The sequence below is a fragment of the Astatotilapia calliptera genome, chromosome 6, assembly GCF_900246225.1.
Source record: "Astatotilapia calliptera chromosome 6, fAstCal1.2, whole genome shotgun sequence".
Classification (NCBI taxonomy): domain Eukaryota; kingdom Metazoa; phylum Chordata; class Actinopteri; order Cichliformes; family Cichlidae; genus Astatotilapia; species Astatotilapia calliptera.
In genome coordinates, this window is record NC_039307.1 from 23,084,769 (window position 1) to 23,100,753 (window position 15,985).

General features: G+C 40.9%; 1 protein-coding gene across 3 annotated transcripts in view; it reads right to left on the reverse strand.

Moving 5' to 3' along the window:
* Positions 1–1,800: 1,800 nt before the first annotated feature.
* fbxo41 (F-box protein 41) overlaps positions 1,801–15,985 on the reverse strand; it is an 81,931-nt gene continuing 67,746 nt past the window's right edge. For all 3 annotated transcript variants that reach the window (XM_026171179.1, XM_026171181.1, XM_026171180.1), the window contains 9 exons: positions 13,764–14,140; positions 10,769–11,007; positions 10,541–10,656; positions 9,477–9,629; positions 9,212–9,307; positions 9,000–9,118; positions 8,589–8,747; positions 8,303–8,418; positions 1,801–6,397 (listed from right to left, as the gene is read on the reverse strand). In XM_026171179.1, the coding sequence (XP_026026964.1) occupies positions 6,335–6,397; positions 8,303–8,418; positions 8,589–8,747; positions 9,000–9,118; positions 9,212–9,307; positions 9,477–9,629; positions 10,541–10,656; positions 10,769–11,007; positions 13,764–14,140 (1,438 nt within the window). In that variant the 3' untranslated portion in view covers positions 1,801–6,334. The remainder of the gene's footprint in view (positions 6,398–8,302; positions 8,419–8,588; positions 8,748–8,999; positions 9,119–9,211; positions 9,308–9,476; positions 9,630–10,540; positions 10,657–10,768; positions 11,008–13,763; positions 14,141–15,985) is intronic.

Below are 15,985 nucleotides of genomic sequence, written 5' to 3' on the forward strand. Positions count from 1 at the left end.
TACCAGTACAACCACACTGGCTGACTTGCGGCAAATGGGGGAAGAAGAATGGGATCCCATCCCACAGCAGTGTGTGACCAAGGTGGTGACAAGGAGGTGGCAGACAGTTGTGTCTTCCACATGCTGTTGAGGCCTCTCTGTGTTAAATGAATAAACTGTTAAATTGCCAGTACCCTCTTGTTACTTTAGACTTCCAATCCTCCAATAAATACGGACACCAAGCATGAATAAGCTGTTCAGCATTGGCAGAGAAGATTTGGGGAGCTTTTCATGGGCTCAACCCACAAATGCATTTTGCTTACAAATGTGGTAACATTTAGTGGAAGTAAACAGGCTTTCCAACGGTATAGGATTTATTGCAAGAAGCTTTGGGACAACAAAGAAATAAAAACCAAACACAAATATCCTTAGTTTTTGTCCTCAGTTTGTTTACATAATGGTTTCTGTGGCAATTTTACTGTTATTGTGGTGTTCGAAGTTTTGATTTTCATGTTTGTTGACCTTTCAGTTTCTTGTTTTTATTATAGTAGATTGTGGTGTTTTTAAATTGTTTTTTACTAAAACAGGGGTTAAAAGAGAGATGTTTCGGGGCTCATGAGAGCATTAAAGCACCTGCGCTGCCATTTCAGTAAGCGTGGGAAATGCATGCAAGTCCCACACACACAAAGTTTCCTGCCACTGCTTTGCATGCTTCAATAACCTTTCAATAAGAAGTTGTGATTGTTCCATTTTCATTATTTTCTTTAAGAAATAATATATCATTATGATTTAGCTGTTGTAGGAACGGCTCCAGAATATTTATACCATTTTCACTTTCAATAAAATATCCTTAAATTATTATTATTGTCTGTTGTGTTTTTATGTTTTCCTTAACCTTCTGAAATATGAGATTATACCATACTGTAGTAATAAAATCAAAAGCTAAAGAGAAAAAAGAAAAAAAGTCTGTGCTGGGAAATTGTTTGTGTGTAAGAGGCAGCAAAGCTGAAACTTTGTTCTCCGTGTGCAGCGTACTCAGCCTCCTCCTCCTTCATTCAGACTGTAAGAAAGCAGAGAGGAAACATGGGGACAAAGTTCTGGCAGGAGTCCCGGTCCAGCAGGGAACACGTGAGGCTGAAGAGAGAGAGGATTTAACCATTCAGCTACATCTTTCCAGGCCAAGGCTAAAGTGATCTGCTCTGCTGTTTTGAGTGGCTCATTACATGTGGGGACGGTGCTTTTATTTCATTTCTTTTTTTCTTTTCAAAAGTATGCACACGTTGACAAGTCACATCATCGGGTGTTCCTTATCAATTTAAGTCACAGATTTCTAATTTTACAATAATGAATGACATTTTTATAGAAAATAGATGGTAAAATTTGATTTTGGGGTGGATTTAATACAGTCACGTGCATCATGCCCAGAAATGTACCAACTGAGCATCATTTAAACACTACAGCCTATGAGAGTATTGCTGCTGATGTCCATCCCTTCATGACCACAGTGTAGTCATCTTCTGATAACACACCGTGTCACAAAGCTCAAATCATCTCAAACTGCGTTTTTTAACATGATGAAGAGTTCACAGTACTCAAATGGCCTGCACAGTCCCCACATCTCAATCCAACAGAGCACCTTTGGTTTCTAGCAAGGTGTAGATAATAAAGTGGCCTGTGAGTCTAGGTCTAGGTACTGTAAGGTCTTCCAACCGTGATCTTTCTGTTTTGAAGGATTTTCTACTACATAGTCATATCTTAAAATCTTACTAGGATATGATTTTATTCTAAAATGACAAAAAAATTATTTAAAAAATGAGCCAGTACAATTTAAAGCAGTTTTTATTGATGACAACAAAATGAGTGAAAATGAGCAGTAAAACATTTTTATCTATTGCAGTCATCAGAGAAGGCTGATCATGTTTTGGGAAAGTTATTTGGGTTTTTTGTTGTTGTTGTTTTTCCAGCAACAGAATTAATTTCGTCTCAAGCAAATCGGATGAAGTTCATGGATCAGCCGGCGGTCAAAAAATAAAAGGAAAACAAAGATTACAAAGACAAACGGCACACTTAATTGCCCAGTTAAGTGTTGAGGTAATGTGTAAAATACTGTTCAGATGAATGGGCAGAATACAATCAATCACACATAAAATATGTACAGAGAGGTACATGAACACTCAGACACCATTTCTCTATTGCACACTATGATAAACTGGGGTAACTGCAACAGAGGACACTTGATTTAAATAAAACAAACAAAACAAAAGTGAATGAGAAAGTACCTTCCATTTTCAAAACAATGAAAAAACTACAGGATCATAACTCGAACCAAAAGGAGTCACTGGAGCACGCTTGGCACCTCTAATCTGCAGGTTTAGAGGGCAACAAAAGGGCTCTGCAACAACCTCAGCAGGCCAACTTCAAAATAAAGCAACTGATGTACTGATGGGTGCGCGCGTGAAATCGGCAAATAAAAGCAAAACTAAAGCAAATCAATTAAAAACGTTTCAAAATAGATGAGCGTAAGGTCATATCGGTAACCTAAAAAACACTTGAATGTAGCCGAATCAGGGTCGATCTTTTCCCCTTCCCAACATGAAGAGGTATGACAGATGAGAAACCATATGTCTGTTCACTTATAGAAGATCGTAAAAGTATCGCTTATCGTGTTTCCGAAATCACCTTCCCAATGAAACCGACACGTAAGCGAAGAGTTCCTTTTTAGTAGCCCATCAGAAGGCGCAGACGGGCAGGCCGACCGCCGTCGCTCCCGACACAACCGACGACCGGCCGGCCGATAAAAGGGGGGGAAAGTGCATCATATTTCTGTTAAAATACTGAGAGATAGCTGAACATTAAAAACAACACTCTTATAATAAACATCTGAAATATCTTCTTCTTTTTTTTAAATCCTGTTTTGTTTTTCACTAGTGCAACAACAGACGGGTTGAAATAAAGATTATTAACCTGCAGGCAATCAAAGCTCTTTAAACATCGAATAATTTTCTCGCCACAGTAGCAGAACAGTAAAGAAGGCAACTCAATGACTGATGCGTGAACACAAACATGCCAACAGTATTACACATCGCTCTTTTTTTTATAGAAATAAATAGCTGATTATTAACTTTAACCTCTTCTTAAATAATTTCCATCTCTATATGACTCTGATGCACATTTAATATAAAGTATCTAGTACACAACTGCAATTTCAACACTACTGTTATACATAATATAATTCTCTCTGCTCGTCTGTCGTCAACCTTTGGAGAGAAAACGCTTACAGAGTGAACACCTGTAAACTTCAACTTTGCCACTCGTTAGTATGACCTTAATATTATATAACATCAAAGGTTGGTCATTTTTTAAGCAAACATTATGTACAGAGTAGCTGATGACCAAGGCAGGATTGTCTAAAACTGAAAAAAAAATCAACAAGTGCTTTTGTGTTTTCTCTATTGTGTCAGCAAACCTTTACATTTCCACATTTCCTTCACCTGCACCCAGCAAACATTCTGTGACCAGTGTGGGATAATAAATATGCGGTACTGGAAGAACACGGAGAAATGGACATCCACGACTGTTCCCGAATTGTCGTCACAACAATTTGCAGTTATACAAGTCTGCGTACGTATATCTGACTGTGAAGCAGAGCAGCTAAGAGCTTTGTTTATCTGGGAATTTTAAAGAGCTCACGTGACAGACACCCACACAGGGCTCCTTGAAAATGTCAACCTGCTCTGCTCTGCTGCTGTTCCGCCCACAAATGATGCAGCCTGGCGTGGCGAGGCAGGGCCGTCGGGCGAATAAGGTGTGTAAAGTGACAGAGTAGAAGAAGAAGTCATGTTCTGCACGTCTCTTGATTAATTTTGAAACTTGTTACAGAACTGTGCTCGTGATTTGTTTATAGCGAGGGACCTGCTATGCTTTCCTTTCATACTGCTCCTCATAATCGCTGTGAACCAAAAGCTAAGGCTTCAAACTAAACGTTTGGTTTCTGAAAGTTTATCAGGCTACAGAAGACATTTTTATGATGTCACCGAGAGAGCGGAAATCCTTGATACGGTCATCTGAGGCAGATAACTGTGAGCTCAGAATCTCCACCCACCTCTCACGTGACTTTCTGAATCTTTCTGAAGGCGTATTTTGCTTAGATTAAGCAAAATAAGGAGTTACTTTTGTCTGTGAATCATGCAAAGCTACCTAGTAGAGCCCAAGAATAAAAATATGGCGCTCTTTACCCTCAGCACCCAACCGGTGGCAGCAGATGGCTGCCCCTCCCTGAGCCTGGTTCTGCCGGAGGTTTCTTCCCTTTAAACGGGAGTTTTTCCTTCCCACTGTTGCCAGGTTCTTGCTCACTGGTAGGCGGGGGTGTCATATGATTGTTGGGGTTTCTTTCCAATATTGTGGTTTCTTCTTTACTCCACAACATTAAGCGCCTTGAGGCGAATGTTTTTGGGAATTTATATAAAATTGAATTGAAATGAGCACAATAGGTCCCCTTTAAAACTGATTGTGAGCTCCGTTTAGAGATTTAGTATTGCACTTCCATAAAGTCAGGGAACTCATTAGAGAGACATTTAAAATTCAGTGCAGCAGAATTTTGGTCCATCAAGTTTCAAAAACTATAAAAAAAATAAAAAATAAAACAGTCCATTGCAGCACTCCGAAATACAGTTTTTTGGTAACCACCTACATCTTTTTACACCCACAGTTCAGATCCCAGGTTTTCTGTTAGAAATGTGAGATAACCACCAGATCACAATTTCTATTTTCTCAGACAGGACAACGCTCCTGCAGAGCCTCGGCATATATTAAGATACTGTTTTCACAGGCTGTGTTACTGTGTGTATCTCTGTGTGTATACGGGTGATCTGGCTGTATAAAAATCACTGGAGCTCCTCCCTTTTAAGCTATTTGCAGCACAGAAAGTGAACACAGTAAGTTTAACTACTGCAGGTATTGCTACTCATACTTCTTGAGGATTTCCAAAACATACGCTAAACTGTAGTCAGGTCGCTTTTCCAATTTTAAAGGTGACACCGAAGACCTGATCCCGTATGTCTGCAAAATAGTAAAAGGTGATCCTTGTTCCATGCTGCAAAGGGTACAAAGTGTCACGTAACGCCAGCTGCACGTCAGCGCTGCATCTGCATGGAATCACCAGCAGAGGGAGGCAGAGGACGTTAATGTTAAATGAATACAAATGAGGGATCACACAAGAGCTTTGGCCACGAGAAGCTCCGTGAACGGGAATGGCACTGATTCAGGTGGCAAACGAAGAAAGTCGGATGACGTCCAAACTCTACGACACCTGGAGACTTTGTCCCATATGAAACACAACGCCTTAAATTCACACACATTTAAATTAAACGTCAACACTGCTTTTGATTTTAGTGATCAAACACTTGGTCCCCCTTTCCCCCTCGTTAATGGCACATTGGAGAAAACGCTCACTGGAATGAGGACACTGTTACGAATGGCACCGGTAACGTCAGGTATTAAATCCTGCTGTCTGGGATGAAAAGGCCCAAATATTTAAAAACACAAGATTCGTGACCTTGTTTGTTTTTGTTTTTTTTAAACATATGGAAACAGAGGATGTTAGAGAAGAGGAGGCAAAATGCATCACTGCCAGGCAGTGTTTAGAAGACTGAAGGTCTGTGTGTGTGTGTGTGTGTGGCTGTCCTTTGCGCTCTGTCCACAGAACCCGCAGCTGGTGCAGCATATTTCTGTTCTGGGTGGAAGCAGTAAGTGTTCAAAGTCATCCATTGTCCAGTTTCAATGTACAGGCTTGATCCAGTACTTTGTCACAATTTCCATTTATGTGTTTAAGTCATCCACGCAGACACAAACACAACGTGAACTTGAATAAGAGAAGTCACATTTGCCTGTGATCATGGTCTGCAGCCCGTCAGCTGTTGGTGTTAGTCTACATCGAGCACTGTGTGGATGCGGACAGCTAAAAAGTGCTGTCGTGTGGCTTCAAGGGTTGCAATAAAAGGGATCTGCTCTGTGCAATGACAGAAACCACTTTTTTGAATGGAAAAAGCAAAAAGGTTACTGCAAAGGAAAATTTAGAGTAAGCTGTTGCGTTTCTTGAGTTTGTCAGGTTTAAAACAAGCCCCCCTTTCTGATACATAGTGCCGCTGCAAGTCAAACTGGCTAACCGATATTAACGAGATAACTGTATCAAGTTTTTCTGTCTTAGATTTGTACTTTAGCAAAATGCACACTGAGCCCTCAATACTACTTCACGATGCTGCAGACGCATTCAACTCCAGGAACAGCTGGGTCTTTTTGATTGACTGGAGCCGTGATGGCACCCTCTCCAAGGCTTGAGGAACCTGCACAAAAGACGTTAGCAGAGACTGTCTGCTTTCACGTGGAGGATTTTGGAGAAGCCGGGTCTCTTCTTTAGAGCCTGAAAGTAAAAGAGAGTGCGATATCATAATCTCGTTTCCTGTAGAGACACACGGTGTGTATGACTTATCTCTAAATACCTGCAAGCCAAATAGTCTATCTTCTATAAATCTCCATCTCGTCATGCTCTTTTATTTTCGTACAGATGCACCTTTTTTGCCCTTTATGCTTCACCTTTACATGACTTGTTTGACAGAACAGATGATTCACTTTGATGTTTCTTTCTCCACAGCAATCGTGAGGAAGGAGGGATAAAAGTGAATCAGAGCTGTTTGCACCTTTTGGAGAGAAAAGAAAAAAATACCTCAAACTAAAAAAATCTCTTGATTCTACAGCTGTGTGTGTGTGTGTGTGTGTGTGTGTGTGTGTGTGTGTGTGTGTGTGTGTGTGTGTGTGTGTGTGTGTGTGTGTGTGTGTGTGTGTGTGTGTGTGTGTGTGTTAAGCTTCAACAACAGCCAGAGCATCTTGGCAGCATAGCAGCAGCACATCCACAACAAACCATCACTGGGGCTTTGAGGACTGAGTCATGGTCTAATGGTATGCAACTGTGATAAAGATAGATGCACTGTACCCACTTAACAACTATTGACCTAACTCTTAGTCATGTGTATACAGGACCTTTGTTACCAGATACAGTAACTACAATGTCAGACATTGACATTGCACAGTCGACCTTTGATGAATGAATGGCTGTTACTTTAGTAAAATAGTAACAGCTCATTCAGGAAGACTCATAACGGGGGCTGACAAAGAGTGGGGGGTGTATATAAGGAGTTATGTTTCCAAATTACAAATCATATTCACTCCTACATAAAAGTTACACTAACAAACAATAATACAAACTGATACTGTACAGTTATTTAAACAAAAACGTCTTTCTCTCATTGGCTAAACTCTTTTTATTTATTCTGGATGTTTGACAGAACAGCACTAAGTCAGCTGTGATAGTCAGCTTTGCCTGAGAGGAAAACGACAACAGCAGAAGAACACAGAGATGCAAAACAACAGCGAGATAAGGTGGCGCCATCTTGGCACATTTTCTGGTGCTCGTGGTTTGTTTGACAGTCACATTGTGTTTGGCTGCATGTTTTTAGAAGGAAATAACACAGAATAAAGTTTCCATCAGTAGCAGGCTCGACCTCCTTTGGCCTTCAAAACTGCCTTAATTCTTCAAGGTGCTGGTGTGATGATATGCCCATATTGACATGACACCATCACACAGCTGCTGCAGACTTGTCAGCTGCACGTCCATGATGTGAATCCCCTTTGCCACTGCATCCTAAAGTTCCTCTACTGGATTGAGATCTGCTGACTGTGGAGGTCATTTGACTACAGTGAACTCAATGTTACGTTCAAGAAACCAGTTTGAGATGGCACCCTGTGTGGTGTTCTGCTGTTGTAGTTGCGCTTCTGCATACCTCATGGTTGCCTTCCTATCAGCTCAAAGTAGTCCGGTCATTCTCCTCTAACCTCTGACATCAACAAGGTATCTTCACTGTAGGAGCTGCTGCTCACTGGATATTTCCTATTTTCCAGACCATCTCTGTAAACTGCAGAGATGGTTGTGTGGGGATGTTTGAGTAAAAAAAGCAGTTTCTGAAATACTCAGACCAGCTCGCCTGGCTCAAACAGCGATCAGCATCTAAAGTCACTAAAATCACCTCTGTGTGAACTTCCACAGGTCACCTCAATCATGCACTGCATTTTCTAAAAATGGGAAATTTAATTTTAACTGAGAGGTTAGCAGGCAGGTTTGGGTTTCTGTTGGTTTCCTCCTCTTGAGTAATGAATGCCTGTAACTTGATTTTGTCTGAACAGTACTGGATGTCTCATCAGTTGAAAAACTGGTGTATCAAACTATGTATGTGAAGTGTGGGTGGACTGTGAGACACAAAGGTGCTGTTACCTGGAGCTTGTTAACCATCTCATCAAACAGTTTTCTAGCTTCTGGGCTGTTCGGGTCCTCAAAGTAATCTTCTATACCGATCTGAACCACAATGGATTTGAGGTTGCGGCAAACACCTACATAAATGGAAGGAGCGTTAACACACATAAGTAACAACACCGGCAGTAATGTAACAGCAAAAACATGGCTCTGCTTAGAGTTCTGCTTTAATATTATTGACTACACAGCCACACTAGTTAACTGCAAAGCTACTTAGCCTGATCTATTTTTTTTTTTTCAAACTCACTGTTGAAGTGGAGCAGGGCTTTCGGGGTGACTGGTGTGGAGGTGAGCACCAGCATCTCGAGGCCCTTCAAGCCCTCTCTGCAAACCTCTGCTGCCACCTCCTGGTTGATTTCACTCACATGGTCCAACTCTAACACCTGCAGGCGCATGCAGTTCCTCGCTGCAGAGAGGGAGGATTTCAAAATAAAACACAGCAGAGGTTACTGCAGGACACAAAGACTCACTTATATTTATAGGAGCTGTAGCAGAAATGCAGGTCTTTTAAACTAAATAATGTCAGGACAACAAAGAATGGACAAGACTCATTTGGATAAAAACATCAAATACAAGAAAATACACAAAGTAATTAGATCAGTTAAGCTCAAACTCTAATTTGTAATCGCTAAGGAGTGGAATTATTATTCTAGTTTACCCAATGAGGCCAGTCCCTGAATCCCACACCCAGCACCGCCCACACCAAGAGCACGGAGGTGCGGCCAGCATCTTCCAATGGTCTGCAGACATCGGTTACTGAAGCGAGCGGGTTGTTGGCTGAAGGTAAAAGACTGGGTTTGAAATGTTCATTCATTTGTTTGCAATCCCATATTTTAACAGAGTTTCTGGGTATGAGATGGAGTGTGTTACCATGGATGTAATGGCGCCACCTGTAGGGATATAATGTCTCTACATCCAGCTCCAAGGGCCCAGATAACCTCCTGACCAACTGGATCTGTGGCACTCCTGAAACAGAATAAATATGCACAAATAACCAAATTGCACGCAATATTATACAGATTAGAGCATGACTTCGGGATAAAAAGCAGGATAGTTTCTATCTGTTTTTATAGAGCGGTCTGAGTGTACGTTATTTCACAAAAGACAGGACCTGGATGTCAGTGTGAGAGTCTACCTGTATGTTACAGCCTGAAGGGCTCGGCAGTAGCAGCTGGCCAGCCAAAGGGAGCGATCAGTCAGCAGGTTGGGGCAGTGTGAAATCTTCAGTATCAGCAGGTTACTTCCTGTGGCCTTTAACAACGCCTCTAGACCCTCCTCCAGACAGCCACTTAGACAGAGATTTAAGGGAAGGTCAACAGAAAAAGACAGAAAGTGATGTTTTTTCCTTTTGACACTCCAAAAGTACCATTTATAGAAAATAACAAAAAAGGGTCCACTAACATTTGCAGCATATCCAAGTTGTATCAGCGTAACCTGGGAGCACCTACTTAACTCTAATTCGTTTCCTTCACTCCACGTTCCACTCGTCCACTCATATCAAATATCTGCTTTTCTACTTCCAGGAAATCATAACTGATCTTTTACATGCCGAGCATAATCAGGCAGCACGGAAATGTCAGTATTCATCAATTATCCTTCTCCTGGTGGCTTCCGCTTATCAATCACTCTTTGAGGAGTCATTTGGTATGTCACTTAATTTGACAGTTTGCACAGCAATGCTTAATAAAGCCAAAACAACACACACTGCAGTACCAGGTGTGAATGAGCCACTAGGCAGGGATTTGAAAAGAGGAACTGAGCTTATCGGTCGAGCAGCGAGCTCCAGGGCTTTTTATCACATGGCCTGCTTGAGGTTGTCACCATGAGCTCTCATGTTAAACTGTCCAACAGTGAAAAATAAGCATACTAAAAGTCAGATTTTTGGTTTTTGTAGCTGAAGTTTTTTTTTAACAACTCATCCATTTTTGAGTTAAGATTTAAAGCTTTGAATTATTTTACCACGGACAGTTCAAGTCATTCAACTGCACCTCTCCACTGCGTCTCTGAGAGCTTTTCATACAGTCCATAGCTTGCTGACATTAGCTGATAGCTTAGCATTCCACCCTCTTGTCTGAAGGTGAAACTAAGTTAGCAACAACATCAAAACGCGAATCCACAAAGCAGTGGAAGACACTGTGGTGGGAGTGACCATATTTTACATGCAGTCTTTGGCAGCTATATGTTGGATGTGTGCCTCACCGTGTGCTTTTCAGGTAATCCTCCTTGGTTTCCTTCTTGCCCCGCTGTCTTGGTTTAAGGTTTTGCAGGATCAGAGAGTGCGTCTGAGTGCACCACTGAGACATTGTGCTAAGAAACTGAGAAAAAAAAATACATGTACATAAGAAAATACACCTTAAATAATAACAGTAAGCACATGGTTATCTTGACTGTTACATATATCACAATATCTTCATGTTCACTAAGCACCTTGGAAGAGATGCGAGCGTTCTCTAGCAGCACTCTGGTCCACACGGCTGGGTGGCGGGCCACAAACTTCCAATTGCGGCAGACCTCGGCAGCTCTCAGCAGGGTCTTAGTATCCAGGTAGGTGAAGATACAAAAGAGGGCTGCACGTATCTTCAGGATCTCTGGACTGATCACCTCATTGGATTTGGAAGGACTCTTTTCATGTCTGCATGGCTTGCTGTAGACGCCTTCAGACCGACCTGTGGGAATAGAAGAGTCTTTAATCCAGTTCCTAATCTAACTAGATTAACAAAATTATTGTGCAAATACAGTACTGTGCAAAAATCTTGAGCCAACACTCATTTCTTTATATTTTGCTTTGAAGGAGCCAGACTTTGTCTTTTTTTTTTTTTAAAGAAAGTAGTCTTAAACAATAGTTCAATAGCTTTCTAAACATCTGCTCGTTCACTCACTCTTTCAGAGGAATGTTTGGGGGGGGGTTTGTGTGTTAAACCACTTAGCACTGACCTATGAATCAGTCAAGCATACGAAAGCACGCTAGTCAAGGGAGGAACCGTGCTGTGTTTGCAACTTAGTAAAGCACCCATTTCTTTAGTTGAATCTAAGAAAAATACCAAAGTTAACACTTTGACAAGCATCAAATATTATTTTTGCAACAACAAGGTGACTCCCAAAGATCTTTTAGCCAAAAGTTTGGAACATATTGGAATATGGTGTACTTTCAAAACATAATGAGGAAGCTGGACATGTGGAGGAAATAACTATTTAGCATAGATTAACAATTAACAGTATCTGAAAGTCAAATCCTTAAGATATAGGGAAGAAATCCAGCTGACAGTTCACTGAAGCATTGTCAGAAATCTTGTTTCAGGCTACATTTACACTGTGGGGTTTTGTCAGAACCGAGGGAATTATGAACACAGACAAGGAACCATTTTGATTTTTGACAATACTTTACCTTCAAAGAAGCGCTTTGAATGTCTTTTAAGAAGCCTGAAGAACTATTCCTAATTTTTTTAAACACTATTTCAACACAGCCTGAACCTTCTTAGGTTGAAAAATAAAGGCGGCCAGGTTAAACTCTGACTTTCAAGGTCAGTAAAGTTACACACACTGTGTTTTTGCCCTGCATGCTTATTTCCATGTATGTTTGCACATTTCAATAAATCACTGCAACTGTTTCCCATTTTTCTAGCAAAATGTAAAAGAAATGATGGGTGAGTTGAGACTCTTACAAAATACTTTAAATCCTCTTTAAAAAAGAAAAAAAACATTCTGTCACACGGTGGCGCCAACTTTCTGAAGGACACTAATTAACATTGCTCTTTTTTCACCTTCTCATCTTTTCATTCTGTGGATTTTTATCTATCGGCTGACATCATGTGTCCATTCCTCTTAGCAAGATTGCTCCGAGATGACTCATTTCGTCTTTGGCCTTGGAAGGTGTCCGCTCGAAACCAACAGGGCTACGAACCATTGCTTACACTCTCACTGTTCTTCGTTCACTCTCTCTTTGTCTCTCTCTCTCACACACACACACACACGCACGCACACACACACACGCACGCACACACACACACACACACCACCTACGCTCAAGATTGCCAAGTGAACTAAAAAAAAGAAGCCAAACTGTGTGTTGCATGCTGGGAAAACAACTCTGTCTTTGCTTGTAGATACATAAACCTCCATCACAACCTGGCAGAGACTCTCCCGATAAGAGGGACTACGTCAGAGCAGAGGGATGCCAGTAACATGATGAGAGGAATCTTTTGTGTTAATGGGGCCGTTATAGCAGTTTACACGAATTCGTCAGAGATTTGGCCCAGTTTTGCTTCTTCGCAGACCGCCCCAGTCCAACTGGTATTTAAAATCCCAACAGCAGGTGGAAAAGATGGAGGGGCCACAGCAGTGAGTTCAAAGATCTTGGCATTACAAGAAGTTAAGAGAGAAATGCACAATCTGTGGTGGATTTAAGTTGTGCAGGAAAGACCAGCTGCCTAGCTTTGCTGAGCACAAAACCTAGTATGAGGAGAGGAACTGAGACAATATGACAGACAAATATCGCAACGCACAAAGGCACACAGAGGAAGAACAGCAGAGTCACCTGCAGCAATGTTTGACTTGATTTTCTCAGCATCTACAACAGAAACGGTGGCAAAACATCTCATTAAAAAGGACTCGAGATTTTAAATTGTGTTGGATAACATTAGCCTGTGAGCCTGCTAGAAATATTTATAGACCCTAAACTTTGTGCGTTTTTCTTGTCCCTCGTTGCTTCATTTATTTTGTTTATCGGAAGCAAACGTAAAGAAGCTGCATTTAGCTCCAACACTGCAGATGGAGCCATCTTCCTGATGACCCCTGATGCACCGCAACTGAACTGAAGCTGTGTACCTGCACCGCAAACACAATAAGCATATGTGTGGTCCAATATTAGAATTTTTAATCATTTGTACCTATTTTCATGTTATTTATTGATTTAAATACAATTTCTTTAACTTTGTTTTCTCAGATGGTATAGATTTTTTCCTTGTCTTGCATGAATATCACACGAGACCTGCAGCAGATAAAAGGCCTCAGTGATAAACCCCAATCAGTTTGTAGAACGAGCTTCGGCCACTGATGCAGCTCCTGCAATATTACATTACAGCAAGCTGACCCAGATCTACATCTGTCATTTCTATTATGGGACTCATTTCAAGGCCTCGACTCTGAATCCTGGCTCCCAGATATTAAATTGTAGGGAGTGTCGGATTTACAGGATGGAGATTTCTACTAATTTTCCTGCACTTGACAAACAAGCACCAACACCTGGGACCTGAAAATCAAGCCAACAAAGTACTAAAAAATGCAGGTCCTACAGTGAGTTAATCCCCTTAGACTTTTAATGTAAAATATCTATCCGATCGAAATCGATGGGTGACCTGTCACCGTGGCTACGCCCATCTGTTACCCATCTGTTTACATTAACAACTTTCCAAAGAGCCCTTACCGGCGTTGGGGCGGTATGCTGCTCTGCTGTGAGAATAGGGCGCAGCAGACTGCTGGACTTCCGCCACAGCCCTCCTCTCTTGCTCCCACATCTCCACTTCAGACTCGGTGGTTCGGGAACCCACATCAGATACGTCTCCCTCCTCGCCTTCAGTGCTGTTCCTGTAAGGTCGCCGCTGCCAGTTCTGGATAGCCTGTTTACGAAGACCCCAGTTTCTCGAGCCGCATCCGGGTGAGCGTTCGTAACCCCCCTCATTCAACCGGCACTGCATGTGATAGTACTGAGCTTCAGGACAGTCCTCCATGGGATGCATCTCAACGCTATCACTGTCGTAACCTCCAGAGCCTTGCGAGACAGACTTGATCCTCCCTGATGCTCTGCAGAAAAAAAATACAAGGGAGGGTAATCTACATGAGTTTGTTTTTATTGAATTGTCTAACATATAGATGACCCATCTTACATCTAAAAACAAGACTTACTGTGGTAATAATTTTGAACAAAAATTATACATTAGAAAATAGCTTTGCTGGCTTTCATGCAGAGACCTAATTATCAAACCAATCTGTTAAAAATGAAGCTAGAGACCAATTGGTCCAAAAGTAACTAACAGTGTCTACAAAAAAAGCTTACACTTGAAATGCAACATAAATATGACAAGTTGTGGGAGTCTTTTGGTTGTTTTTTACGGGAGCTATTTGAAGGAGTAAGTTAGTTCAGTCTTAGTTTTTTTGCACATTTGTCACACATGTTTCAGATCATCAGACAAAAACTAAAGAAGTACAGTCCTCACTTGTCTCACTTAAGGTCAGAGTTCACGATTTAACAATAAGAAAGAGGCTGGGCAAAAATGGCATCCGTGCACTACTGACCAAAATGCCCGGCCATCAGGTCACACCGTGAAGCTCAAGAAACACTTGGGTTATGAAGCAGGACAATGATCCAAAACATACCAGCAGGTTCTGGAGCAGCCTCGCCGAAGTTTGGACTTAAATCTGATTGAGATGCTTTGGTATGACCTGAAACAGGCCGCTCATGTGCAAAAATGCTCCACTGTGGCTGAATTACAACAATTCTGCAAACAAGAGTGGGCCAAAATTCCTCCACAGCCGTGTGAAAGACTCATTGCCAGTTATCACAAACCCTTGATTGTAGTTCTTGCTGCCAAAGATGGCACAGCCAGTTATTTAGAAAGCAATGACCTTTTCAGACAGGTAGGCTTGGATAACATTTATTTCCCTAAATAAATGAAATCACAATCTAAAAACTGGATTTTGCATTCATTCAGGTTATCTTTGTATAATATTAAACTTTGCATGTAAGTGTAACAAATTTGCAAAACAACTAAGATACCATGACAGCATAAATAGTAGGGGTGGTGGAAAAAAATCGATACTGTGTAGTATCGTGATATTTTGTTTGCTAATAATGTATCGATACAGGGACAGCAGAAATTGATATTTTGTTACAAAAAAGGTTTTTGTGGACTGGAACTCTGACTTCAGAGCATCCTTTTTCTGAGCAAGAATCCTGACATTCCTTCACTGTCCAAATGTGTTTAACTTTTTTTTGGCAGCAATAAACATGACAGTTTACTTGTTTTAATTTAAGACATGTTTTATTTTAATTAAGGTTAAAACTTTTTATTTAATGTAAAATTATATTTTGTTTTACTTTACTTTCCAATTCTTCAGTTGCTGAATGGGCTGCATAGTTTTCATAAATTTCAAAGTTCAGAATAGCTATAATTGTACCAGATGGTTGCATTCAGTTAAGTTGGACTAGACTGTAATACAAACCGTTCAGTTTGTCAACAATAATACTGACTGAAATGAGAGAAAGACTGAGTGCGAGACTTTGATATTAGAGAAAATGAATATTGATAAAGTTTACCTTGATGTACAGAATCTGAATATTGCAAAATATTTTAAAAAAAAAATCGCAATAATATCGTATCGTGCGTTAAGTATTGTGGTAATATCGTATCGTGGGATGTATGGTGATTCCCACCTCTAAATAGTAAATAGCTGTTGAAACTGCGACCCCATTCAGGCCTTCCCCGTGCGGATGCTGGATTTAAGTCGACCAATTTAATGGCACATTCAAACATACAATTGCTACACACAAAAGTCTCAAATACACAAAAGACTTCACTGTTGTAGCTACTTTAAATTCATTAGCTACATGTTCATGTTCTTCTGATCAGTAAAGGCCTCAGGGCATTG